The sequence below is a fragment of the Hypomesus nipponensis genome, chromosome 6 (genome assembly GCF_054491055.1).
Source record: "Hypomesus nipponensis isolate SF chromosome 6, ASM5449105v1, whole genome shotgun sequence".
NCBI lineage: Eukaryota > Metazoa > Chordata > Actinopteri > Osmeriformes > Osmeridae > Hypomesus > Hypomesus nipponensis.
The window spans coordinates 12,813,559-12,840,302 of NC_140366.1; the positions used below are offsets into that span (position 1 = coordinate 12,813,559).

General features: G+C 45.6%; 1 protein-coding gene across 1 annotated transcript; it reads right to left on the reverse strand.

Annotated features, from left to right (window-relative positions):
• Positions 1-62: 62 nt before the first annotated feature.
• On the reverse strand, positions 63-24,600 carry mettl24 (methyltransferase like 24). The gene is made up of 5 exons (XM_084699915.1): positions 23,940-24,600; positions 13,265-13,363; positions 10,164-10,300; positions 6,999-7,224; positions 63-1,180 (listed from the first exon to the last, which is right to left on the reverse strand). The coding sequence occupies exons 1-5, from the start codon at positions 24,273-24,275 to the stop codon at positions 863-865; spliced, it is 1,116 nt and encodes a 371-aa protein (XP_084556041.1). The 5' UTR covers positions 24,276-24,600; the 3' UTR covers positions 63-862.
• Between the last annotated feature and the right edge of the window lie 2,144 nt (positions 24,601-26,744).

Below are 26,744 nucleotides of genomic sequence, written 5' to 3' on the forward strand. Positions count from 1 at the left end.
TCTACAAACATGCACAAACGGCACTATTAAGTAGGAAAAGAGAATTGGTAATATTCTTTTCCCCCGACATCTGTAACATTTAAATAAAATATCCTCCATATTTTAAACCTTTTTTCTGCAAAACACATTTTAATACAAAATAAACATGACATGTTCTTTGTTGGGACCATCCCGACAACTGGGACTGTCCTCATCTCTGACCCTCCCACAACTGGGTTATTCATCAGAGGTGATTGGCCAGCAACGTCTCAGACCCTCCCACCCCTGGGTCTTTCATCAAAGGTGATTGGCCAGCAACGTCTCTGACCCTCCTACCCCTGGGTCTTTCATCAGAAGTGATTGGCCAGCAACGTTGTCTTCCTGACCAATGTGGCATGGCTTTGGCAATATGATCAACCTGCTTCATTTTGTCTGCGGTAGAATCTCCCGTAGGAAGGTAGTGAAGGAGGAGGTGGTCAGGACTGGTGGGTTCCAGGCCAGCCCAAGATAAGGACTTGATGATAGGGGGGACTGTGGCTTGAAGCCCACACCCCACCCTCCCCTGGACAACCCGCAACCGCTTTGATGCTCTGCCTCTCTGGTCCAATTACACCTTCCCCTCAACATGGTTGAGATAATTTCAGACACGTGGGAGGGGTCAACGAGGGGTGACTCATCAGTGTTTCATATAGAGCTTGAAAGGAGTGTTGTGTTCACATGTGACTCAACTGTAAAAACCCGAAACATTGGTAAGCCACGTTCCACAAGGAAAGCCTTAGGAATGGACAACCTGTATCGTCCATCAAAACCCAAACTACATTTCCCAGCATGTGTCATTATTCTGAGCAGCTTCTGCTTTGGCCCGAAGGCCTGTCTGTTCCAGTTAGTGCCTCCACTGTGTGTTCACCCAACCCAGCGTGTAGGCACTGCTAGCATTCAGAACATTCTTGTGCAGGAAGAGACGGGGTTTGGTTGGGTCGCTGTAGGAGCGGAAGAGGCGGAAGTGAGCGCGCTCCAGCTCCTTCAGCAGGCTGAACCAGTAACGGACCACTGAGGGGTCGTCTCCACCCACCTCAAACCCTGCCCAGTGGAGGTGGAGCTCCAGAAGGAGTTGGCCCACAGAGTCGAGGACCCCTTCCAGAATCAGATTCTCCAGAATCTTCCATTCAGCACTCTCCATGTCTGCTTTGAGAACATCAACCTAGAATGGAGGAAAAGAGAGTTATCAGGAATGACGGGACCTGATTTGCCAGAATGTTACGCTCTGTTGTTTCCGTGTCTGCATCATCACATCTTGCTTGGACAGAGTGATAGGGAAGAAGGGAAGAAAAGGACAGGATATTGAGAAGGGAGAGAGTCAATATTTATCAGCAATAAGAGATACAGTAGACAGTGATAGAAGATGAGGAGTCAAGATGGGGTTACAACATTAACTATTACAGGCAATGATGGAAGAGGAGAGGTGAGAGAGGAGGAGGGGAGAAGAGATGGAGGAGGAGAGGATGCAGAAGGGACTGAGCTGATGGAAATAACTTAGGCAGAGGCAAACACGTTGTACTACACAGGGTTGGAGATTAAAGGGCTGATGGAGGAAGTATAAAAGATGAATAAATGAGTACAACATGAACTCGATGCCCCAAAGAAAGGATCTTTTGGAGACAAATGTCCCGGAGTCATGATACACTGAACCTAAACTCCCCTCTGCTCATCTGGAGCCTCTGGCCTGGAGCAACTACTTAAAATGGGAAGGAATGTTTAGGGTAGAAAGGACTGTTTGACCTTTAAGAGCGTTAAGAAACTCATTATCAGTTTTGGTTCACACATTATTTTCAGTCTGGCATTCCATAGGGCTGGATTATTTTCAAAAACCTATCCTTCAACCTCTATCTCAGCAGACTGCCAAGTCGCTCCTCCCACTGCCACTGGCGGATCCTGGCCATTGGTGAAAGGGTAATCATCCAGCAGACCAATCAAAGCAAGATTCTTGCAGCATTAATTTAGCCAGAATTACTGCTATCTTCCCAAACCATAATACAGATCTCTACTGGTACATTTAGCAAGTGATACGAATTCAATCAAAACAAAGACCTCTACTAAACATCTTACCAAGCTTGAGACATTTGCTGGCTCTCAGTGGAACCCCCCCGCCCTTTCCTTCTATTCTGCTAACCAAAGGGCCTTAACATTTCAGAATGCTGTATATCTTTTGTGCTCAGAAAATCCCTTTCTTCATTAGACTACTTCAACGATTGAGCTTTCATAAAAGCAGCTATTCCCTCAGCTGCAGTCTAGATGAAGTGCTCTGTATTTTCAGCATCCCTATGGGGATATTCCTCAGGGCTGAGATGTTTCTTAATTGGACTGACATGTCGTACTGGATTTGTGTGCTGTCTGCCTGTGTACTTGTGTGTATCACTGTGTGTGAGTGACTATGTGTATGTTTGTGGGTACATGAGTGTGTGTGTTTTGTGCGTTCACTTCTTTCCATGTGTATTTAAAATTCTCAATACCACATAAACATGAACGGGCCAGAAGGCAATCCACAGGCAGTGTACTGATGTATGCATCCAGTGTTGTCAGACTGTCAACCCATGTAAACCATGTAAACTCTCTGTCTCTCTGTCCTTAAACCTGTACCACCACTACCAGCTTGTCTACACTTCCTGGACAGGGCCGATGTGGACCGTGGCGAGGTGCCAGTGTGCCTTTAGCTTCTCCATATGGTACTGTGGCTCCCCGGACATCCCAGAATGTACTGCAGCGTTAGTGTTCAATTCTCCCTAAATGACCAGCGCCTGGAGGAGGAAGGGGGATGGATATAGAGGAGCAGAGACGAGGCCAAGGCGGCTCGAGCAGGGATACATGGAAGTAGGTCAAGTGATGGATTTGTGTCGTGTGTGTGTGTGCGTGTGTTCGGCTGGCCTAAATGATGGTCCGCTGAGGTATATGATGGGGTAGAGAGAGATGCTATTTTGTGCCTAATTCGAAGCGGTGCCCTACTCTGCCTTCCCCCAAGGTCAAAATCAAAGTCAGAATAACTCTTGTGTTCCGCAAGAGAGGATAATTGCAATTCAGACACACCATATGTTCAAATGGATTTATTTAAATTTAAAAAAAGAATCCCTCACTCTCTCACTCTTCATAAAAATATTGTTGAACAATACCAAAATAGACATGTCTTTAGAATGTCTCATAAAATAGTACGTCCGATACAGCACACTGAAAATGATAGGAAGACGTCCAGTAGCATTTGCCCAGTATGTAGGCTAGAATGCAACCTTCTGCATAGTGTAAAGGGTGCCACTATTTGAGATAATAGTGCCATAGGGGACAATGTAAAACTTGCTAAACTGCACCAGTCATGTGACATGTTGAAGTAGCAGGCCCCAAAGAGGTCACATTTTTTGTACTCATTACCTTTTGGGAACTTAACACTGAACCCAGACCTGTTCAACTCTCTAAGGCATTGCAGTTATCTGGGAGAAAGCAGCCAGTTCTACCATTGAAATGAAGGGACAGAACAGAGAAAGAACATGTCCAGAATCCTGTCAGAACAACCTCTGTAGGCCAGAACTCCAGCAGTTATGTTAGAGAAATCTGCTTTTTCACTTATTGAGATACCATCTCCAAAATTCACGTCTTAGGAATTCAATACATCAGAGTAACCAATGTTCTGTGATGTCTAAAGGAGGGATAACCTTGCAGAGACAGCGACTATTTTTACTAAGCTGATGAATTCTCAGTAAGTTAGCCTGTGCAAATTACGCAATCCCTGCAACCATCATACATAACAGGGGCCTACACAGTAGTTAAAGGCCTTCTGTCTCCACTACATGAGTCAAGTTTGATCAAAACTGCAAAGGTAATTATCTCCATTGAGCCATTTTTTATAGAGGAGGTCCAAAACCATTTGGACTGCTGGTTTTTATGAATTAATTTGAAGATACTTTTGATGAGAGTTACACCATAAGTTAAACAACTTTTCACAAAAATTGCTTTTTTAATGTCTAAATCTTGAAGTTTGAGCTTGAAATTTGTTACAACATATTGCAGAAGAACATTGCTTGACATGGACTTAATGAGCTTAATATGGTCTCAGTAGACCAGCTGTTTTCAAGAGCAAAGGGTGTTAGGATCCAAACCTGCTCTCAAAACCACGCTCACAAACATAATTGAATTTGTTTACAGAGACTTTGACACAGCACTCACCCTCCCAGGACTAGAGAAATGTATTTTCTGGATGCTTGATTCCATCAAGCAGGTGATTAAGTCTTTAGTGTTTTTTAATTAGCAGAAACTCGAGAGACACGCTCTGTAATGAGAATAATTTAATTACACATCAGTGAGATCAGCAGAAAGAGAGGCTTAGCCTTCCCCAGGGAGAGGCTGGGCACACACCCTCAAACAGCTGCCCTGGAGAGGGGAGTCACCGGGGTCAGCCCCTCAACCAGCCTGGGAAGGACTCTGGGACCAGGTTGATAATGTTGGAGATCAGAGAGGGAGACAGGGGGTTTTGACCAATTGACGTCATGCTGCTCTGTGTGTGTGTGCGTGTCTGGGGGGCGAAGGGCGTGGGGGGTACGGCATGTGCTTATGCGTCGGTGTGTTTGTAACTGTCATTTATTTCTGTTGCTGTGAAAAATCACGGTTAGCTTCTAAAAGACAGGCAGGTCTGGTAAAGTGCTGAGGTTCGGTCACCATGGAGACAAGCTTGGACTGTGACCTGTGAAGTGTGACTCATTCATAAACGGTATAATCACCCACAAGGAATACAAACACATGCATATTTCAACCTTTAGAAGCTTCTCATCCAATTTCACTGCTTCTCTTTTCACAAAAGCAGAAGAAAAGAGAGTGAAAGCAGAAGAAAAGAGAGAGTGAAAAGCGGACTGGTGTTCCCACTGTACTGTGGGATGTATGAGTTGGTCTGAATTTCAAGCAGGTACAGAGATAGGACCTCTACTTACTGATGCATGAATTCAGGTGCACGCAATTATATACATACAGACACACACACACACACACACACACACACACACACACACACACACATATACAGACACACACACACATATACAGACACACACACAACCACATGCATACAGGTGCACGAGCATACATAAACACACCAGCACACACACACACACACACACACACACCTTTCCCTCAAACTCATTTGTAAAGAGTGGAAACTTTGTTCCTGGCTCCCGAGGAATTAGAGGCCAATTCTTCCAAGCATGGCCAGGCCAATGTTAAACACCACTGTGAAGCTTGTGGGCTTTCTACTCAAAATCCTTTATTAACATTGGCCCTCATTTGCTGATGCAGAAAAGGAGAAGGATAGAAGTAATGAATTAGGCTGAGGTAACTGCTGCCGAAACAGGTCGTAAAAAAGCCTGGGGTGTAATAACTCAAGGAGCAGCTAAAATAAATGAAGTCAGATTAACACTGTGAAGGCAGATTGATATTCTGTAAGGAGGCCAGGATGAAAAATTTGAATTCATTTCAGCTAAAGGCTGTGTGGTAGCGCTTGTTCTCAGCTTATCTTCTCTATCCCCTCTTAACCGTTCCCACTTCCCAGACAGAACATACAAACTCCCCCTATCTTGCAGCAGTGTCTGAATACCACGTCTCCTCCTGAGGACATTGGAGTGGCAGCAGCTGTGCACTCCCTCTGACACATCACCAGCCTGGGCTGAGCCCTGACCCTCACATCCTCACATCCTCTCCTGGCTCAGAGCTGGAAGCTCCTCTCTCTCTCTTCCTGGACCAGCTCCACCTCTGTGGGGAAGTAGCTATCATCCTGCTCCACACAAATCTGGTTTTGGGGCATGTTCATTTGTGTGCAAACACTCCTCTGCGTGTGTGCAGGTTTCTACCTGAGTGTGTATGTGTGTTAGCCTGACGTTGTCATACTCATAATTCTAGTCAGAATATGAGTCTGAGAACTCTCCATTGGGCTTTGACTACCATGCGTGTTTCAAATGAGCCTGGAAAACAAATGCCTCTTCGCTCAATTGGATAGACCTACAACCAATCAGAGCAATGTAATATGTTGTCTGTTCAAAACAAATTCAACTTAAGCGCTCTTTTGTGACGTGGATGATTACGTTACTGTTGATCATCTGTCCATCGTCGTATAAAGCCCGCCCTGGCAATTTCATTGGTACGCCCAGATTCTGGTTTTCTGTAGTTGTTTCCCAATACGAGACCCTCCAGACCCAACTTCCCAACCACATTTTTTTGTGGGCGGGGAGAAGTTGGGCTGGCAGCCAGGCTATATGTGTGTGTGTGTGTGTGTGTGTATGTGTGTGTGTACTGTATATCATTAATCTAAGCTGAACCATATGAGCTGGCCTGAGGGGCTTCGGTGAGCTCATATTCAGCATGATAATGTTTACAGGAGGAAGCCCACAGAAGTGAGTTCTATGGCCTGAAGCGATAGAGTTAGACGATAAAGGAATGACAGATTAGAAGACGAAGGGGGAGGAGGAGACCAAGCAGGAGGAGTTAGAGGAGATGAAGGGAATGACTGTCTAGTACTGCAGAGTAACTGTGTAATACTGCAGAGTAACTGTGTAGTACTGCAGAGTAACTGTGTAGTACTGCAGAGTAACTGTGTAGTACTGCAGAGTAACTGTGTAGTACTGCAAGGTTACTCATCAGAATTCTCTGTATTGTCCTGCTGCTGGTTCCTTGGCTGGTTAGTTTTCAGGAAAGTGTGTGTATGGATGGCTGGATGGCTGCATGGGTGTGGTGATAATGTGTTTACTTTTCATCATTTGTTTATGAAGCCATTTAAGTGATGAAACGTATTGATTTGCTGCATTATACATTTGGGCCCTCAAAATATGTATTAATATTTTGAGCCACGCTTGTTTTTCTCATCAGTAATAGCATTTGTTTTCATCGCTTTATAATTTGTATAATTGTATCAAATTATGAATCCTGTTTCTACTAAAATGGTGAACTACATTTCCCACAATCCCACAATGGCCCCACTTCCAATGCCCTCTGACCTGTCTGTGGCCAAAGTCGTTGAGGATGGTGGCGAGCTTCTTGGTGTTGCCGTGGTGCCTCTGGGCGGAGATGGCTGGGTTTGGGTCACGCCAGTCCACAGAGAGCTTGTGGAGCCACATGTCTCCCTGCTGGAGGTGGGGCTGTCTCAGGCTCGGGTCGAAGCAGTGCACCTCACACCCCGCCCCCCCCAGGGAACGCTCCAGAACACGCTCCGCTACACCCAGTCTAGATGGAGAGAACAAAGGAGGTTAGCTGGGTCGAGGAATGGATGGATGGATGAAACATACTAATACAGATGTTTTTCTCTGTGTTTCTCTCTCTCTTCATATTTAACCCTAACCCAAACACACTTATGTACGAATAGAATCAACCGCTTGAATGAATATGGTCTTGCCTGGTGCTATTGTGAAGGGAAATGTATGAATATTTCAACAGATAAAAATTGGTTCTTCAAAAAGATTTATCTCTCACTTAATTTCCTTCTTTCCACTTTCTCTCTCCCCTTCTCTCCCCTTCTCTTTCTCAATTTCGTGTCTCTTTCTTTAAACATTGAGACACATCTGTCCTTTCTGGTCCCCTGGGTGAAGTTGTTATATGGCTGTGCGGTAATTGCAGAGTATGAACTCGCTCCAGTTTTACAGATGAGCTAGTCTAGCTCCCCATAGATTTTGGTGTGTCTCAGTGAGGCTGAGCAGGAGATGAGGTAGTGATTCTAGGAGATATGTGGGGAGACATCTCTGTCACCTTCCTAAGTGATCAAGTTAACACAGGAGCTCATGGCATCACGGGAACACCTGGAGACTGCATGGTGGGCTTTGCAGCTTCAACACTACACAGCCTAAGCTTTAGTGGGATTACATCACCGAGCTATGTTTGTGTATGTGTGTGCGTGCCTGTATTTGTGTGTACAGTATGTCTGTATGGGTGTTCCTGTATGTGTGTGTGTGTGTTTCAATGAGACAAAGGCAGGGTAATTGTCATGTGGAGTTGCACTGGATTATGAGGCTAATAGAAGAGAGCTCTGTAGGTTTTATATTGTGTCTTGTAGGAAGACATGGATGAATGTCTGTGACTTTGTGTGTGTGTGTGTGTGTGTGAGAGAGAGGAAGAGAGCCCCCATCCTGGTACACACACTCTGAAAAGCCCTGTCCTCTTTCTGAACTGTTGTGTCAACAGTGCCCTGAGCCCACACAGCTTCACACTTCCTGAGTGTGCAGGGAAGGTATCTGAAAGAAAGCCTACTTCCTGCCTGCTTCTCTATGTTTGTCTCCCCCTGTTCTATCCTTCCTGTATCTACCACTCCTGGCTGAGAAAGATGGTACCCTTCCGTAGTGCTGCTGTGGGCCGAGGATTAGAGACTGATGCAACAGCCTCCAGCTCTCTGCTCTGCTCTTCTCCCTCTCCCGTCTATAGGGCCAGGGGAGAGACGGGGGCGGGCCGGAGGGAAGGAAGGAGAGCGAGAAGAGGTAGAACAAAGGAGAAGCAGTGAGGTAGAGAGAGAGAGGTAAAGAATGGGAGAGTGGGCTGTCATGTGTGAGTCCAGGCTGCGGCCCCGTGCAGAGAGCCAATGAGACAACATCTGCTCTTCCTGTCTGGGCACGGGAGCTCACGGCTCGTTAAACACTGCGTTAATGAGACGTGACCAACACACACACACACACACACGTACACACACACTTACACACATGGACACATATGCACACATACATACACACACGCAGACACAAACAGACGGGCACACATTCAAACCCAGGCGCCCAGTTTGCCATGCGTGCGCTCTGCAAACTGAGGCTTGGGGCAGAGATGTTATGAAAAGACGGAGGGGGTGCCGTCCAAAGGATGAGATACCTGGAATACCTGTCACAGATTACAGAACATGACCATACACTAGCCAGAGTGTGTGCGTGTGTGTGTGCGTGTGTGCGTGTGTGTTTGTGTGCATGTGTGTGTATATCTAGGCCAGGGCTGGGGAGGAAGGAGGAGGATGTAACTCTGGGCTGTCATTTTTTCTAAAAAATTTAATGTTCCAGATGATTTATGGATGTTTTTTAAGGGTTTTTCTTTATGAATTGATGCTTTTCATCTGGGTTATTTGTTATGGTATTACAGTAAGTAGGGGTGGAGCCTACTTCAACTCCTCAGTCCGCAGGATCTCTATGATTCAATATAAATTACAATATAACTGTATACTGTTCAGTATATCTAGCTGGTAAAAAGGTCTTCAGCCCCCATTGAGAGAAGCCAATTCTGCTGACTCATGTGTTTGGTTCAACTCTAACATTACAGCTGTCGGCCACAGATAAGCACATTCTGAAGGTATCATCATTCACAAGGCCCCAGGCCTGTTCAGGGGCTAGGGTCCGTCTTTCTGTGCGTGTGTGTGTGTGTGTGTGTGTGTATGTGTTGGGGAGTTAGCACCATTCATTCACCCAGAGGAAATCAGATCCCAACTCCAGACCACTTCATTTGAACTGTGACCCCACCATAAATAGACTGGCAGCTGAAGGAGGAGTAATCCCCAAACCACTCCTCTCCTTCCTTCCTTCTCCCCTTTCTTAACCCCTCTCCTTTTTAAATTCCCTCTCCTCCCTACACCTCTACTCTCCTGCCTCCCTGCTCCCCTATCCTTTCTTCCCTCCTCTCCACATTCACCCCCCCCCCCCCCCCCTTTGTTCTCCCCCTTCCCTTCCCCCCTCTCCATCCACAGCCTCCCAGCGCTGTGTGACCTCATGCCAGTACACCTGTGCTGTCTCTCATCACTCAAATGAAAAGCTGCTCTCCTCCAGCTGAGCCTCTTTAGCCTCCAACACCAGGTCCCTCCACGTGTGCCCAGCCCAGCCAGGGTCAACAGACAGAGGAAGAGGGAATCAAAGGGTCAAATCCCTTCGACCTGTATGTGGGTGCTTGTGTGTGTGTGTATGTGTGTGTGTGTGTGTGTGTGTGTGTGTGTTTGTACCACGTCTGTCTGTGTGAGTTCCTGTTTGAGATTGTGTGTACAGTACCAGTCAAGTGTTTGGACACAATTGAATGGGAAAATGTGTCCAAACTTTTAACTGGTACTGTGTGTTCCTTTTTCCATTTTGTGTTGTGGTGGAAATAATGTTGATTCCGGAGTTGTCTTTCTGTCTGTGTGTGTTTGTGCTTGTGTGTGTTTCTGTTCTGACCCCAGAGAGTAGACCCTGCAGGGTTTGCTGTGTATCTTGTGAGCCAGGCTGTACTTGCTGTCCAGACACACAGCCCAGGGCCCCTCCTGGCTGGTCTCCAACACAGCGCCCCCAGAGGCAGGGGGAACACACAACACCTGCGGGAAGACATCAGGTCAGTGGCTTCATCATCCTCACCATCATCATCTTCAACATCCACAAAAAGCCTCAATTGTTGAACAGGCTCATTACAAACATGTCACATGCAAACACACACACAAACACACACACATTGAAATCCAAACCAGTGATTTTATTCATATTTCGACATGTTTTTCCATCCTCCTCTCCTGTGCCTCTGGCTTAAACATGAACGAACACCTTCTTCAGCCCTCACATCCTTAAAACGTCTCCTCTGACAAGACTTCACCTTTCACCCACAGCAAAATTGCACCTTCATTTCTTCCTTTCATTTGACATTCAAGGATTCAGTTTGACAAGGAAAGACTAGAGAGGTTAAGTGATGTATGATGTCATTTCCTGAATGACAGTGTGAGCTTGTGGTGTAATCCAGACTCGGTAAACACCCCCCATTCAACTTCTCTACTTGTTCTACATCTTTTTTTTCTTCATCTTTTCCATCTATGTTAAATTAGACCCAGCAGAATACACAAGAAGGAGATCATTTTATCCCTTTTAACAGCACTGCAGATTCCTCAGACTTAGCTGAGGGGCTTAGGGACAGTACAGCACATGTGTATATGTTTGATATGTGTGTGTGTGTGAATACTGAATGTGGTTGGTCATCTGGGGGTGTATGTGTGCACTGGTAGGGGATGTGGTGTGTGTCTATGTACTGCACTGCATGGTTTTATGTATGGATGTGTGTGTGGGGGCGTCTGTGTGTGCTCATGTTCCGCAGAGTACATTTTTGTGTGTGTGTGGTACATCAGTCAGACTGAGGCTAGTTCTGCAGCTCATGCTGCATTCATCATTCAAAGCAGCTGGAGCTGAGCGAACACTCTACAAGCCCTCAGCTGTCAACAACCCAGCACCAGAACAAGTCAGCCGGGGAGAGAGAGAGAGAGAGAGAGAGAGAGAGAGAGAGAGAGAGAGAGAGAGAGAGAGAGAGGGGGAGATGAGAGAGAGAGATACATTTTTTACATTACTAAATCATCAAGGCAGGATGTGATTGGTGTTCCCATGAATCTGATGTCGGTAATTAATATGTATGGAAAAGCCGTATAGATACAAAATAGCTCATATTCGTTTTCACTTGGTCTTTTTTCAGGCTGGGAATTCTGTAAACAACTTGTTTCCCCAGTGGGGGTTCTAGAAGCCCTGGGGCTTCTCCCACATTGTGAAGTCTTTAAGGATTTGGAATGTGTGTGTGTTTGCAGACCTAAAAAGAGACGATTTTACCCATCAGACAAGGCTATGACCAGTGAACAGATGAAACCAAAGAGAAGCATTGCTATAGTGCCATTGTGTTTCAATCCCACTGTGGGACATATCTTGTGAGAGAACACTCAAGCCACACTGCTGTGCTTTAGAAATCAGGAGAAATTGAATTTCTTATGTTTGCACTTTCCCTGTTGTGCTTCTGCACAAAGGTGGCCAGGATTCAGCCAATTACTTGGAGAAGTGAGAGCCTTGGTACGGCCAATATAAAAGCCTGTACTTCAGCTACTTTGGTCTGATTCAGACCAAGGTCGATGTTGCAAACTTATCATGGGTCGATGATGCTGTTTGGACACAAACTTGAAGACTGCATAAGCTACAGAGAGACGATATTCATTCATTCCTGTTGTAGACAATCATGAATAATGGACCTTGGACAGAGAGGTGTCTACTAGGTTGCCATAAACTATTCTTCATATTTTCTTCATAACAATTGTTGTAAACCAAGCAGTGTGTTTGTATTGTAAAAATTGTATGTGTGAGTGTGTGTGTGAGCGAGTGTGTAATAAAATATGTAAGTGTGTGTGAGTATAACATATCTGTGGTTTGTGTGTGCTTTATTGACTGCTATCGATCTGCCAGTCCCAGTGAGCATGTCTGTATGAGGTTGTGTCCTGCCAAACGCAACGCCAGTCAGAATTACTGCTGAGGACACTGTTTTCACCACAGTTACCCACTCTCCGCCTGTCAGAGGATATGATGGACCACTCCAAATGCCACACATACGCACACGCACTCTCTCTCATTCTCTATGCATTACTATGTTCCCTCTCTATCAATGTATATATACAGGATATGTAAACTATATTCAGTACATTTTAATACATAGTAAAGGCCTACTAGTATATATACTTTATTTAATCTATATCATAATGTGACACTGAATTATTGTGAGCTGTGAATCTGCCTCTTGTGAGATAAAGAATAACTCCAAGCAGTCCACAACTGTTAAGATAAGTTCTGATGTGTTAAGGTACATTTTAATTTGACAAATAGCCACCATCTCAGTGTGGTATTTACTCAACAAAGCTATACCTGGGAAATAACAAAGCCATTGATTCTGTAATCTCTCTCATAACATTCATTTTTGGCCTTTACTTGTGTTCTCCAGGGCACAGGCAGCGCATGCTTCCTAAACCCCAGCCTTGCCTCATCTTATCAGCCAATTCATTCTCATTTGCACTGCTGGGAATGAGCAAACAGAGGCCACTCATTGATTTGAGCTCCGACTGAGATGAGTAAAGGGTGCATCTGTTGGGGGGGATCGATAGAGTAATCAGTTATGTCTGCACTACTAAACTAAATAAATGCACCACCCATAAGCAGATTATGAAGAGGACCAATTGGATAAAGTGTTTGTTAAACTGTTATAGTTTAACTTGAATGTAATGGGTTTACTTCAAAATGACTTAAACATTTCAAGACTTCATTCAATACTTCAACTACCATTGATGATCAGATTTGGCATAATCGAGTCAAATTTGTTCTCCTCCTACTCACTCCTCACAACGGTATTAGTATATCCCCATCTGTATCCCAAGGAACCAAGATCAAGATAGAGGAAGCCAAGTGCGGCAATGTAGCGACGCCTGTTAGCGTTAGCATACAGTTAGTACTGGCATGCTACGTAGTAACATGTTCACAGGAAACGTTTTGTTTACTTGCGGTGTGGTGATGTAGTTGAGGAATCTTCGAGCCTCGTCTTCCAAAGAGTGGGTCTCTCCAGCCCACGGCTCCAGGTCAATGTGCCACCGGGTAGTCTGCAAAACAGCACAGATACACACAGTCATCCGCTTGTATGCAGGCTTTACAATCCTCGCTTTATAGCCTACTGCTGTCTTCTACAGACGAATAATAATGTTATTAATAATTAATCATATTGCAGTTTCCTGACATTAAAAAAGTGTGTTGTTCTGGTATGCCTCAAAACGGGGACATTCAAGGTTTTTCCTTGCACTCAACTTACAGTAACTCCTAAGCACTGAATCTTCCTCCATAGCTTGAACAGTGCTTCCAAACTGTCTTTCACATACAGTAGTTTGAGCGGTTAAAGCGACCCATTCCTAGTGCCTGGCAGCTAGCTAGGCTACATGACCTCATTTATCATCAGAGGAATGTGTCTGGTTGTGATTATAGCAGGGACTGGGAGAGTCGCATGCGCTTGGTCTGTGATGTGTTCCCCTGTAGACGGTGATTTAATGGGTCAAACACTGTGGATAAAATGGTTTATTAGCCCTAGATGCAGGAAGCTATTTTTCATTGTTGTCATGTGGCTTTTGGAAGTTTTATATGTTTTTGGGCCCCATAAAAAAAATGCTCGATTGGACCCCCTGAACCAGAAAGAAATGATGAGTAGTGGTGGCCATGAAATCCTATCTATATCTCCAATTTCTCTGGGCTCCATCCAAGCTGATCCCACTGACGAACAAGCCCCCCTCTAGATAACTTTCCATTGCTGTGTTGTGGGCCAGAACTCTCTGGCTTTGTTTAAAGAAATTGTTTTCAACACATACCAAGACCAAAACGAGACCAAAACCTAACTTCACTTAATGCGTTATGAAATAGATGAATAATGTCTCAAGCATTCATCCTGAAACGTTCTAAAACATTATGGGTGTGTAAAACCGCTGTCAGAATAATTCAGGAACACTGTTGCACAAGACAAACGTTGACGAAAGGTATAAACACCCTTTTTGATGTTTCCTTTCCTCTCATGAACATAAGTACATCTGTTTCTACCCCACTACAACAGGTTCTTTTACTATAACAACTGATTTCACATGATTGTGTTTTGGTTAGCTTCTGGTCAGAGCTCAGCTGAACCATAGGATCTTGCTCGTTTGGTTTCTGATCAGAACTCAGGCAGCATCTGTCAAGCATGCTGTGGTGAACGTGACTTATATCAGCCAGTGAGGCATAGTGTTCCCATCTCTCCCATCTTACTGTCTTTGTCATGTTCCCTCAAAAAATTCTATATTCAGACAAAGTATTTCTTGATAGGTTGTTTCTTCATTCTCTTGCTATCTCTCTCTCTCGCCCCCCCCCCCCCTCTCTCTCTCTCTCTCTCTCTCTCTCTCTCTCTCTCTCTCTCTCTCTGTGTCTCTCTTTGTGATGTAATCTTCTTCATGTCATTTTGTTCTTGCCCTTTACATGTCACTGTCTATAATTTTTGTGTGCCTTTTTGTGTTTCTCTCTCTTATCTTTCCATCGCTCTTTCTTTCTTCCCACGCCTGTCCTGACCCCACTTTGCTTCCAAAGGTTATGATTACGCTGGATGTTGACGTTTTTCAGCAGAGCATGTTCCAAAGCCCAGATACAACCATTTATAACCTTCACCTCATGGCCTTCCAAAACAGAAAAAGACAGAATGTCTTTTTGTCTGGAGTCCAATAATTAATGGTTGTGTTTTTTATTTGAAATGGGGGCTGTAGAATGAAATGTAATCTGTCAGACTCTGTCAAGGTGTTAGCCATTTCTCCTGTCAGCAGCTTATGACCTGCAGGATGTTCATTATTTATCTGCTCTGACATTTCCATTTATCTGCTGTGTGCAGACAGCACAAATAGAAGACACATACACACTGAAAAAAAAACTAAACCAAGGCTTTCTTTTCTCTATATATTCTCTATCCTCTCAAAAGCCATTTGTGTTATTTTTGCAGCCAACTTTTCTTGGCTCCCAGCCTTGATCCAGCCTAGGTCTACATCACCTAAACTAGCCCAGCATGGCCCTGCATCATCTAACCTAGCCCAGCATGGCCCTGCATCACCTAACCTAGCCCAGCATGGCCCTGCATCATCTAACCTAGCCCAGCATGGCCCTGCATCACCTAACCTAGCCCAGCATGGCCCTGCATCATCTAACCTAGCCCAGCATGGCCCTGCATCACCTAACCTAGCCCAGCATGGTCCTGCATCACCTAACCTAGCCCAGCATGACCCTGCATCACCTAACCTAGCCCAGCATGGTCCTGCATCACCTAACCTAGCCCAGCATGGTTCTGCATCACCTAACCTAGCCCAGCATGGCCCTGCATCACCTAACCTAGCCCAGCATGGTCCTGCTTTTTGTCTTCTCTATCTGCCTAAATCCCCCCCCTCCTCTCTCTATAGTGTGTCTGTGCATGTGTGTGTGTGTACAGAGGAGATACCAGCATGCTGTGAGCAGATGGGATGAGTTTTCAGAGATCAGTGATCACCCAGGGAGCAAAAGCCATCGACACCTCAGGGGCTCTAGGGTTAATCACTCCACACTACCAACCCCCAGACTCTGCTGGCGCTCTCCTCCAGAGGGGGTCCAGGCCCTTTACTCTTCTGTTGAACTCATACTCATACATATAACTCAATCAGCCAATGAGAAAGCAGGTGCACCTGTGAGGTCATCAATGTGCACCCACTGAGCAAAGGCCTCATGGGCTCTGAGTGAGCAGAAGCTCAGTGAGGTCACATATGTGCAGGCTGCCAGGTAATGTTGACGACAACCTGCCGCATAGATTTATGTTAGCTTATCTGTAAACTTTAGCTCAGGGGGTTAATGTTGTCCTCTATCAGGGACAACAAAGAGAAAGTTCTGCTTCATCAGAGTTTTGTGTCCTTCAGCCTAGGTGTGAGCAATGAGGCTGGCCAACCATAAATAATCCCTGGGATGGCTGGAGTGGGGGGATGGTGACTGGCTCCAACAGGAGCAGACATGCTGCTGCACACGTTACACACAGGCACACCCACACAGACATACGACACACTGACACACACACAACACAGAAAACATACATCATACACAGCCATCACAGACATCACACAAACACACATCACAAACACACATCACACAAACACACACACATGCAGCTCACACGTCACACAGACTCACACATCACACAGGCACACATGCATCATGCACAGATATCACACACACACTCACACCTTTTCCATCAAAGAGAGAGAGAAAGAGAGAGGGAAAGGGTGAGACAGGACAGAGAAGGGCAGGAGGGACAGCGAGAGAGAGGGTAAGAGATAGAGAAGCAGAGAAAAAGAAAGACAAAGACAGAGAGGGGGCGAGCATGATCATAAGGATGAGCAGATGGAACAAAGGTGCGATGGAGGAGCCAGTAGCTACAACAAGAGGAGAAAGGAGAAAGAAATGACGAAAATGAGTTTAAGCTTGTATAAACAGTTACAGGCTGTCTATGAAAATCCCATTCACAGTGTGGGATTTCCAGAATGACTCTGGCCCGATGCTGGGATGCCGTGTCTGTGAGTCTGTCCTCCGTCCGTCTGCCTGTTCTGAAGAAACTGCTGTGAGGAGACTAGGAGTGCCAACGCCACCTGTCCAATCTGGCCTCCTCCTCTGTTATCCTGACAGAACGTTCTGGTTAGATGGGAGATGCCTCAAGCACATTACGAGGCACGTTATGAAAATGTATTACAAATGTATTACATTACCACACACCCTGTCTCAGACACACACGCACACACATCTTAGCCAAACTTGCCTGGCATAGAGCTCTTTGAACAAACCTGACACAGCTGCGATCTCCCCAGTTGAAATTGCACTGTTTATTGTTTTATGAGCCACGGTCCATCCATCTCTCTCTCCATCTCTACTGTTCCCCTTCTCCCTCTTTTCCGTTATCACTCTGTTCGAAAAGCTCATTATAGCTATGAATGTCATTATCTCTCTACTGGTTGCCATTCAATCACACATTCAGCCTGCAGACCGTGTCACTGCCTGGGATTTACACTGATGTGGTGAGTGGGGCTCCAGAGCGGGCCATGGGCCCTCCCATTCCTCCAAGCCCAGGGAAGAGAACTCCTCTCTGGGGAACACAAGGCCAGCTGACAACCTTCATTTTACATATTTGGGAGTTTCATGGGAGTGTTGTTGACTTTTTATTTCTCATCAGTTTGTTTTCACTATAGTAACCCAGTGAAATTAAAATTCTTAACATGCCTATTTTTTTCTGTCAAGTGCCTGAGCCCATCCTGGGCCTGTGTACTGTTAGAATATAGCAGACTAAAGCAGGATTACACTGATCTGTTAATAAAGCGTTAATCTGGCATGTATTTAGCTGCATCTTTGGGAAGGAGTAATAAAGGGAGGAAGAATAGAAATGAAGAGTGAAAAAGAGATGTAGTCGAGCTGATATTCAGAGGCCATTTCTGTTGCACTGTTACTCTGTGGAAAGATTATATATGTACACTGTCTCAGTAATTCACATCTGGGTTGAATATGCTGTGTGTTTGCTTGTGTGTGTGTGTGTATGCGTAGGAATGTAGGGAGGCAATGAATCAAAGGTTTTTAGAGTGTGTTGAGAGTGTGCAGAGTGGTGGAGATGGGGGTTGGGCTATCTGCATACTGTACATGCAAATACTTCATAGCAGGCTTATAAAACTACTCCTCCACCATGACCTACCAATACCACACACACACACACACACATATACAAACACACATTTATCTATGCTGTCTTTGTCAAACAAAGCTGTTCTGAGATCAGTGTTTATCTTGGCATCTCCCCAGGCTCTGTTGTTCCCAAAGAGGCAGTCCCTGATCCTGGGTCTGTTTGCACAGGTGGTTGTCATTAACCAGAACCTACAATATCTCCATCTGGCCCCATGATATGCTGCCTCTCTGCAGCCCTAGCTGGTCCTATTAGCTGGTCCTGCTACTTTGTGCTGCTAGCTGCTCCTGCTCAGTACTAACCTTGGCCCGCAACATGGAGGATGCTGGTTGCTGTGGAACTGAGTTGATTTAAATGAACCGAGTCACACTGCTGTTCTGCCTGGGCTGTGTGGTTAGCTTGTATGTATGAAACCACTCAGTGTTAAACTTTTATCCCCCCCAAAAAACAGTCCTAAGGGGGAAAGAAAGGGAAATTACTGAGAAAAAATGTAATCTTGATCGATTCCTGAAAGTCTCCCTTATAAAAGGCTGTTTCCCTCTTTAAAAGTACTTTTCCTTTCAAGCGAGAATGTTTGTTCCCATTTACAACCTTTCCACCCAGATAACACCATCATGAATAACGCTAATGTTATGTCTACCTTCTCTTATCAGAGTTGATTCAACATTTGACACGCCTGTCTCCGTGAAGAGGAAGATAGCAGATATAGTCTGAAGTCAAAGAGCTTTTCCAGTCTCTCCCCCAGCCACGGTGACACATACCTTGAGTACCATCAGATGCACGCACACACACATGCCAAGAGCCAGATGACAAGCAGAGAGAGGTAGGGACGGAAGTATCGAGTTAGATGTAAGATGGAAGTGAGATTGAAAGAAAGTGTCATCTTACTAATGAGAAAATCTGTTCATGAGATGTTGTCAGCTTGTAACATTTCATTGGGGCCACACCATATCAACACTTAGAACTGCTGTGCCTGGAGCAAGAACCATAGATAGTTGCACTAACCAATGCTGTCCTTGTATTCCAATTCAGTTTTCTCCTTTTATTTACTGAGATTAAAGATATGTTCGTTAGCACGTGCACTAATTATCTGTCATCAGTCACCTCTGCTCCCTCCCTCTCTTTTCCTAACTCTCTACATCCCCCCCTCCCTACCTCTAATCATCCCCCCTCCCTTTCTTCATCTCTTCCTCCCTACTTTGTTCTTCCCTCTCTCTTTTTTCAGCACCAGTTCAAGTTCTTCTACTTCCATGCCTCTTCATCACTTCATAGACTTCAGGCAAACACATCTCTCAGATAAACAGAGACTGTGCTTTCAGGCCACAGTCATCAGACTCTGGATGCTTCAAAGGAGCACTTGTTAATACAAACGTATCCCTCCTGTTTGTCTCTCCTCTCCACGCCCTCTCTGCTGGAGCCGGACTCTGTCATCTGTTTAAAACCTGGATGGGAGATGTGTGTGTGTGTGTGTGTCAGTGTGGAAGGGTGGGTGGAGGTGTGTGTACGTGTGTGTGCATATTTAGGGTAATGTGTGTGTATGTCTGTGAGGGGGAGCCTAGTGATGGCTAAAGGTAAGTTGGGTAGGCCATAGCTCTGTGGGGTCAGGAGGGGGAGCATTCAGCAGTCATTTTGCAGATCAATGCCTCTCATTCATATCAGCACGGTGGGAGGTGGAAAACCTCCTGGAATGTCCTAAACAAGGCGGTCGTGTCTGAGAGGACTATTGTGAGGATCATTCCACTCAGGCTATCACAGGCTGACACTGACTTCTACTCAACGAGAAGGCTGCTTTGTGTGGCTGTAGGTACAGCACAACAGGCCTCCTGTACAATCCACCCATATAAATGACTTCATTGATCTGGTCTTTCCATACAGAAAGGCCTACATATGGGTTTGATCACCATTATAGATGACAGCAGCGGGACAAAAGCCCTTTATGCTAAAGTGAAGCTGAAGTTTAATGTGCCGTTCTGCTGGAAACCATCCATGTCCCCAAGCAGCCACGGCAATCATTTATATGCAGTCAGTCTGTACGTTTTTTACATCAAGATGGATTTTTGCAACTAATAATGTAATGATTGAGAGGAGAGTCCCGATCCCAGTCTGAGCCTGCAGCCCCAGTCCCAGCCAGAGCTCCAGGGAGGGGGCAGCAGACTGAATGTGACCCCAGGTGACGTGTCACATTCTCAGACATAGATTAAATGTGACTGTCCCTGGCTCCACCAGCTTTGGGTTAAAGCTCCCTGACAAACCCAGTCACACCTAAGGGATTATACACAGTATATTACTCTCTCTCTCTCTCTCTCTCTCTCTCTCTCTCTCTCTCTCTCTCTCTCTCTCTCTCTCTCTCTCTCTCTCTCTCACACGCACACACACACACACATACACACACGAACACACACAAACATACTTCTGGACACCCTTGTTTCTTTATGAGACTTTATGTGTATGTTTCCTTTCCCTCTGTTATTCTCTCTTTCTATCTCTTAAGGGTCATGGGCCATGGTCAACATAGCTATTGTAAATTCCTACAGGCCACAGTAAGCAGGAATCAGTCAGGGTAGATACACCTCCTCCACCCAGCAAAACAAACTTAATGGATTCATGTTGAGTGAAAGCAGTCACTTTCAATCCAGTAGACCCTTGTTCAAATGAAAGCAATCAATGTCAGACTGTTAGACAGAAGAACTTAATTAAATCCTAGTTTCTGATTGGAGTTAAGGGCCCTCACATTCTGAAGCTGTCCATTAATGCCTGTTCAAATTGGACTTGATTAAAGCCCATTTTAAATGGGAAAACTTTAAACAATGGAGCCCTGAAACCAAAAGGTTGAGTCAAACTATAACATCAACATATACGCTGAGCTTGAATTAATATAACACTCGTATGTTATACTGAGAGAGAGAGAGAGAGAGAGAGAGAGAGAGAGAGAGAGAGAGAGAGAGAGAGAGAGAGAGAGAGAGAGAGAGAGAGAGAGAGAGAAAAGAGAGAGAGAAAGAGAGAGAGAGAGAGAGAGAGAGAGAGAGAGAGAGAGAGAGAGAGAGAGAGAGAGAGAGAGAGAGAGAGAGAGAGAGAGAGAGAGAGAGAGACAGACAGAGAGAGAGAGAGAGAGATGGAAAGGGGACATGCAGAGATAGGGGTGGATGAGTATGGATTTGTATTTATGAGTATTCTGGAAGGTTTATCTTCATGCTTACTTCCACAGATTGAGTCACAATGCTCAACATTTTGTGAGGGCTTTTTCTCTCACTCTCTTTATCCTTTTATCTCCCTCTATTTCACTCAGACATCCAATCCACAAGATGCTACACTTGCCATTTCTAAGGTCAACAAATCAAACAAAGATGAATGTAAAAGAGGTAAAGGATTACGTTTTGTGAAGGAAGGGGAGGTGTGTGTGTGTGTTAGCTGGTGTCTGACAACACAGTGAAAGATCACCTTCAATTATTTCACTTCCTGGACAAACCCAGAAGCTGCCTGTCCCCACCTATTTCCACACACGCACACATGCACCTACACACAGAGACTCGTCCATTTATCCACTGAGTGGAACTGAGATCAGTGTTTTTGTTCAGTCTAAGAGAAAATGATTTGCCGAGTCATGCTGTCATGTCAGCTCTCTGTCTCTTGTGAAGGGGCCTAGAGAAGCTCAGTCTGGTAGAGTGTGGCTTCACAAAAACTGTTAAGAGCAGCTGAGAGGAGTTGAGAGGAGTGATTAGACAACTAAGAGAGAACGAAGGTAGGAAGGAAGGCGGGAGCTTTCTAAACAATTAACCACAACATGTCCCTACACGAATGGAGTGAATCAGATGCATGTAGGTGTTTGTGTGTGTGTGTGTGTGTGTGTGTGTGTGTTTGTAGAGCCTGGACACGTGGGCTAGGAAAAACATGTTGTGTTTTATAATCAGTCCTCCATGTGAAACAGGAGAAGTGCCTCATCAGTGCAGCACAGAAGCAATCACAGAGACCTCCACTTCACACTGAGACCCACCAGGGTGCTGTGCATGGACCAAATCTCTGGCCAGCTTCAGTCTATGAGGTTGCCACATGTTGTACTATGCTTGCTACTATTGTCCACTTGACACCTCTCTACTTTGGCTGTTGTTCTGAGCAGCATGTGGCCATGGCCATGTGGGAGAGTGGGAGTGTGAAGTGTGCCACAACAGCAGTGTGCGGCCACTGATTTCCTGTATAATGCATGTGAAGGTCATGTGGTTCCTGTTTGGCACTGTTTCATGGAACAGAGCTGTCTGGCCTTCCAGATTTGTGTCCTTCATCTGTAATGCAGAAACACTCAAGAGAGCAGAGCCAGAGACAAAGAGAGAGAGGACGGAATGAGAAAGAGGGAGGAAGGACAGAGATAGAGAGAGAAGGAGAGAAAGAAAGAAAAAGGAAAGAGTAATGCAAGAGAGCATAGCCAGAGAAAGAGGGAGAGAAATAACGAGAGGAACGGAGATTAGGGACAGTCAGAGAAAGAAAAGAGCGAGAGGAGAGAGATAGAAGAGCAAGCCAGAGAGAATACGAGAGAGAGTAGGGAAAAAACACAGAGAACGAGTCAGAGAAACAAAGAAGCGAGAGGGGGAGAGAAGAAGAGAGAGAGAGAGAGAGAGAGAGAGAGAGAGATAGATAGACAGAAGATACCAGCGAGCAGGAAAGCGAGCATACGACATGCAGAAATCTCCCTTGCTTTCCTGCAGGGCAGCTTATGTGACAAATGTGTGTTTAGGAGCGCAGCGGACAAACATATGGTGGTGCAGTATTCATAGTCCCCTGCACACATCTCCCAAGGCTGGGGCCTGTTATACCACAATTTGCTTGCAGTGATTTGTCTAACAACATTCCAGTTATGGTGAAGGAGATCGCGTCTCCCTCCTGTCAGTGTCTTTGCATGAGTACAGGGTTGAAATGAACGTGGACAGCTTACTGTGGTAGAGAAAGAGAGAATGAGAGATATAAAGAAAGAGAGGAGACGGGGGAGCGCAAGAGAGATGGAACACAGAGAAAAAAAGAGCGTGAGAGGGTAGAAGGGAGAAGCAGAGTGAAGGGTGGATGGACGGATGAAGGCGAGGAGAGATGGATGTGGATGGAGACGGCAGTGAAAGAGGGACAAAGAGACAGTGATGGAGGAGGAAATAAATCAATGGAGAAAGGGAAGTGGTGTATAGAGTGTGGACCTCTATAGGTCAGAGTCCACCCGCCAGGGTGTGTGTGTGTGTGTGTGTGTGTGAGTGAGTGTGTGAGTGTGGGTGGAAGTGACTCTTCATATGGAGCAAGCATCTGAATGGGCTTTTGTTAGACCTGCCTCTCTATGGACATTAGCTGGGTTGTATGGGGTGTGTGTGTTTCTCTCTGTGTTGGACTGTGTTTTAATGTCCCCCAATGGAGACACTTCACAAGGATATCTGTAACCCTGTTCTAACATTCAAACCAACTGTTTCTCATACATGCTCATCTTGCACAACGTGTCACATTTTGACAGGCTTTCGGAATGTTCCGGCTGAAGACCAGATTAAGTCTGATCATCATTGTCATCAACATCATTGATGTCCACATGATTATCATCAGCCACAGTCCTAGTCCAGTGACAGCTCCGCTCTCTCATGTTCAGATACCAGCTATTCAAATCCATCAGCCAGCATTGCCACCCTCCTCCCACCATAAACACACACACACACAATATCTTAATAAGATCAATGTGCTCACTGCCAAACACACGCTGACTGAATGCTTCAGAACAAGGCTGAACGAGTTCTAAAGACAAGCACTGCTGGTTATGTTTCGCTCAGGGCTGATGCATGGCAAGGCAACTTCTCCATCCAAGTGCTTTAACAGAAAGAGAGACAGAGACCGAAAGAGAGAGAGAGAGAAAGAAAGACAGCGCACTCACTACCTTAGCCTTTCATTTACCTCAGTCATGTACTCATTCACTCCCCACTCACCTTTTTGTGCGGGCCAAGATGTGGGCAGCACGTTGCTGTGGGGTCCTTGCTGCCTCCTGCCTTCCTCCCAGCCTCTGGGTCCTTCTTCAGCGTGCGTACATAGGACACCCTCCTCTTCAGTTCCCTGTCTCCCTGCTTGTCCACGGGCCGCCCCCCTCTGGTGTGCGCCCCCCTCTCCTGGAGGGCCAGGCTGGCTGGCAAGGGTGGTCTCTGGGGCAGGGGTGGAGGTGCCCCCCTCCTACCCCTCTCCAGGTAAACATGCACACAGACAAGGAGGACTGTGATCAGGGCGCCCACACGCAGGGCCAGTCCTCGGCTTGCTCTGTCTCTCCACATACCTGTACACAACACTGACCGTGACCGTGTCGCGCTCTTTCACTCTTCCTTCCCCACGTTCTACCCCAAGTCTCTTTAGTCCGTCTTCAGAGGAGTGAAAGAGGATCTCTCTCTCACTTCATCCCATCCTTTTTCTTGGCGTGATGTCACCTTCTTCTTCGCTTCTTCTCTCTCTCTCACTTTGTCCTCCTCTCCAGTTAGAAGAGATGGACGAGGTGAAAGAGCACCTGCAACCACGTCGGTGTAGGACTGTGCATATATGTGCGCGTGTGTGTGTGTGACTGTGTGTCTCTGTCTTGTTCCACTGTTTGTGTGTGGGTGTGTTAGAGACGACACATGGAGTCAGCAGTGTAATGCGTGCCACTCACATTGAAAACTTTGGCAACTCCCCCCTCACTCTCAGAAGCCTCCTCCTCCTTCCCTCCTCCATGACCCTCCCATCCCACACCCCTTTCTCAAACACAGCCCTCTCTCAGTCTATTCTCTCTCTCTCTCTCTCTCTCTCTCTCTCTCTCTCTCTCTCTCTCTCTCTCTCTCTCTCTCTCTCTTTCTCTCTCTTCGGCCCCTCTCATCTCAGGTTACTGTGTAACTCTACACAGGGCGGGACCAGCACAGATCCCCAGCTAGCTTTCATACCCCCTAACTGAGCACACTTCTCCAGAGATAGAGGGAGGGAGAGAAAGAGAGAAACAGAAAGTTTGACTGATTTTCAATGAGAGAGCTCTCTTGTGTTTACACCGAGTGCCACCAAAGAGGAGACAAGAAAGGGAGGAGAAAGGACGCAGAGGAAGAGAGGAAGACAAAGAGAAGCGGAACAGCTAGTAAACATCCCAGGGTCTCCTACTGTGTCGAGATGTAGGGTCTAGACAGAACCTTGGTTCAGTCCTCAGTCCTCTGGTGTTGTGTCTCTGTGTTGATTGGTCGTATAGTTGCATAGTGTACAATTCAGAAGGATGGCAGGAAATTCATCCTTCACTCTTAGTATTAGTGATGAACAATGGGTAATAGGTATAAGGATGGTCCTCTACTGCCCCCCAAAGGCACTGAGTGGAACTTATGCATTTGCTCCAATTTCTTGATAGGATTGATTAAGTATTATTTTGGTAAATAAGAAAATAACTTGACAGAATACTATTTGCTGTATTATGAAAAATACTCAATTGGTTATTTGATATCACAATTTGGACAGGCTCTGACTGCTGGATCATTGCACAATACATTTAGGCCTACAATTACACACACACACACACACACACACACACACACACACACACACACACACACACACACACACACACACACACACAATATACAGTATACAGTATACAGTATGTGTATGTGTATATCTTGTCATGTATATATAAAGTGTATATATCCTGTCCAGAAAGATCTCCACATCAACATCATGTGTTTTTTTCCCAAGATGCTCATGATGTTAGACAGCCTGCTGGAGCCACTGGATGAAGCTGATGTTTTAAGGACAAGCCACAGGAACACTCAGCATCTCCATACTCAGTCATCCTCAATTATTCAATAGCTTGTCTCTGCCACTCCTTCCATTATCTTATTTATTTATCTTTACCTTTCTCCCTCCATCTTTTGTTGAAAATGTTTTCTTTCCCCATGAATCTATGACTTTATCTTCTGTTACAAACAACTTAGAATGTTCTTGTATTGGAACTACTGTGCTGTGTAATTTACTAATGGCTATACTCCAACAGTGTCACAGTAGAATACATAGACACCACTAGGTGGCAGCAAGCACTCATGAATGGAAAAGATTGTCGCTAATTCGCTTCAAGAGTTCAGGGGAAGGTTCCTTCAAAATGGATTTGTATCTATCCTGGACATACAAACAAAACAAAACCAGGGCCAAACTGATCAGAGAGACAGAGATGACACTGACCCCAAAAGGCCACCGTACTCCAGAATTGTTGTAAAGTCATGGCTTTTCAGGACGCATCCTCTCAAGACTCTTCCATGGCTGCTTGAGGAACACAAGCCAGTATTGATCCCAGCTAAGTGACTGAGCAGTGCATCTCTGGTTCCCGTGCTGCCATTAGCTAGGTGATGGAGTGGTCAGTCTCCTCTGCTGTTCAAGGTCACATACCCAAGAAATAGCTTACTAGTCTGGAAGTTTCTGTCACTCACTCCTTCCTTCCTTAACTCCTTTTTTCCCTCATTTCCCTTCCTTGCATCCTTCCCTTTCCACCTGTGTGGTCAGTGATCCGAGGGTGATCCAACTCACACTCACAGAACCAGTACCCCCAGGTCAGAGGGTGCCCCCTGGGCTGGCCTGCTGTCATGGTGATGGACTGAGATCAATTAAGGAGTGGGAAGGGAAGAAGCCTAAAAGATTTCCTGTAGGCCGAGAGATTTAGACAGAGATAACCAGATAACCAGTCGTCATGATCCAGATGTCCACGTGTGGATCATCTGGATTATCATCCTGCAGAATGTCTGGTGTCT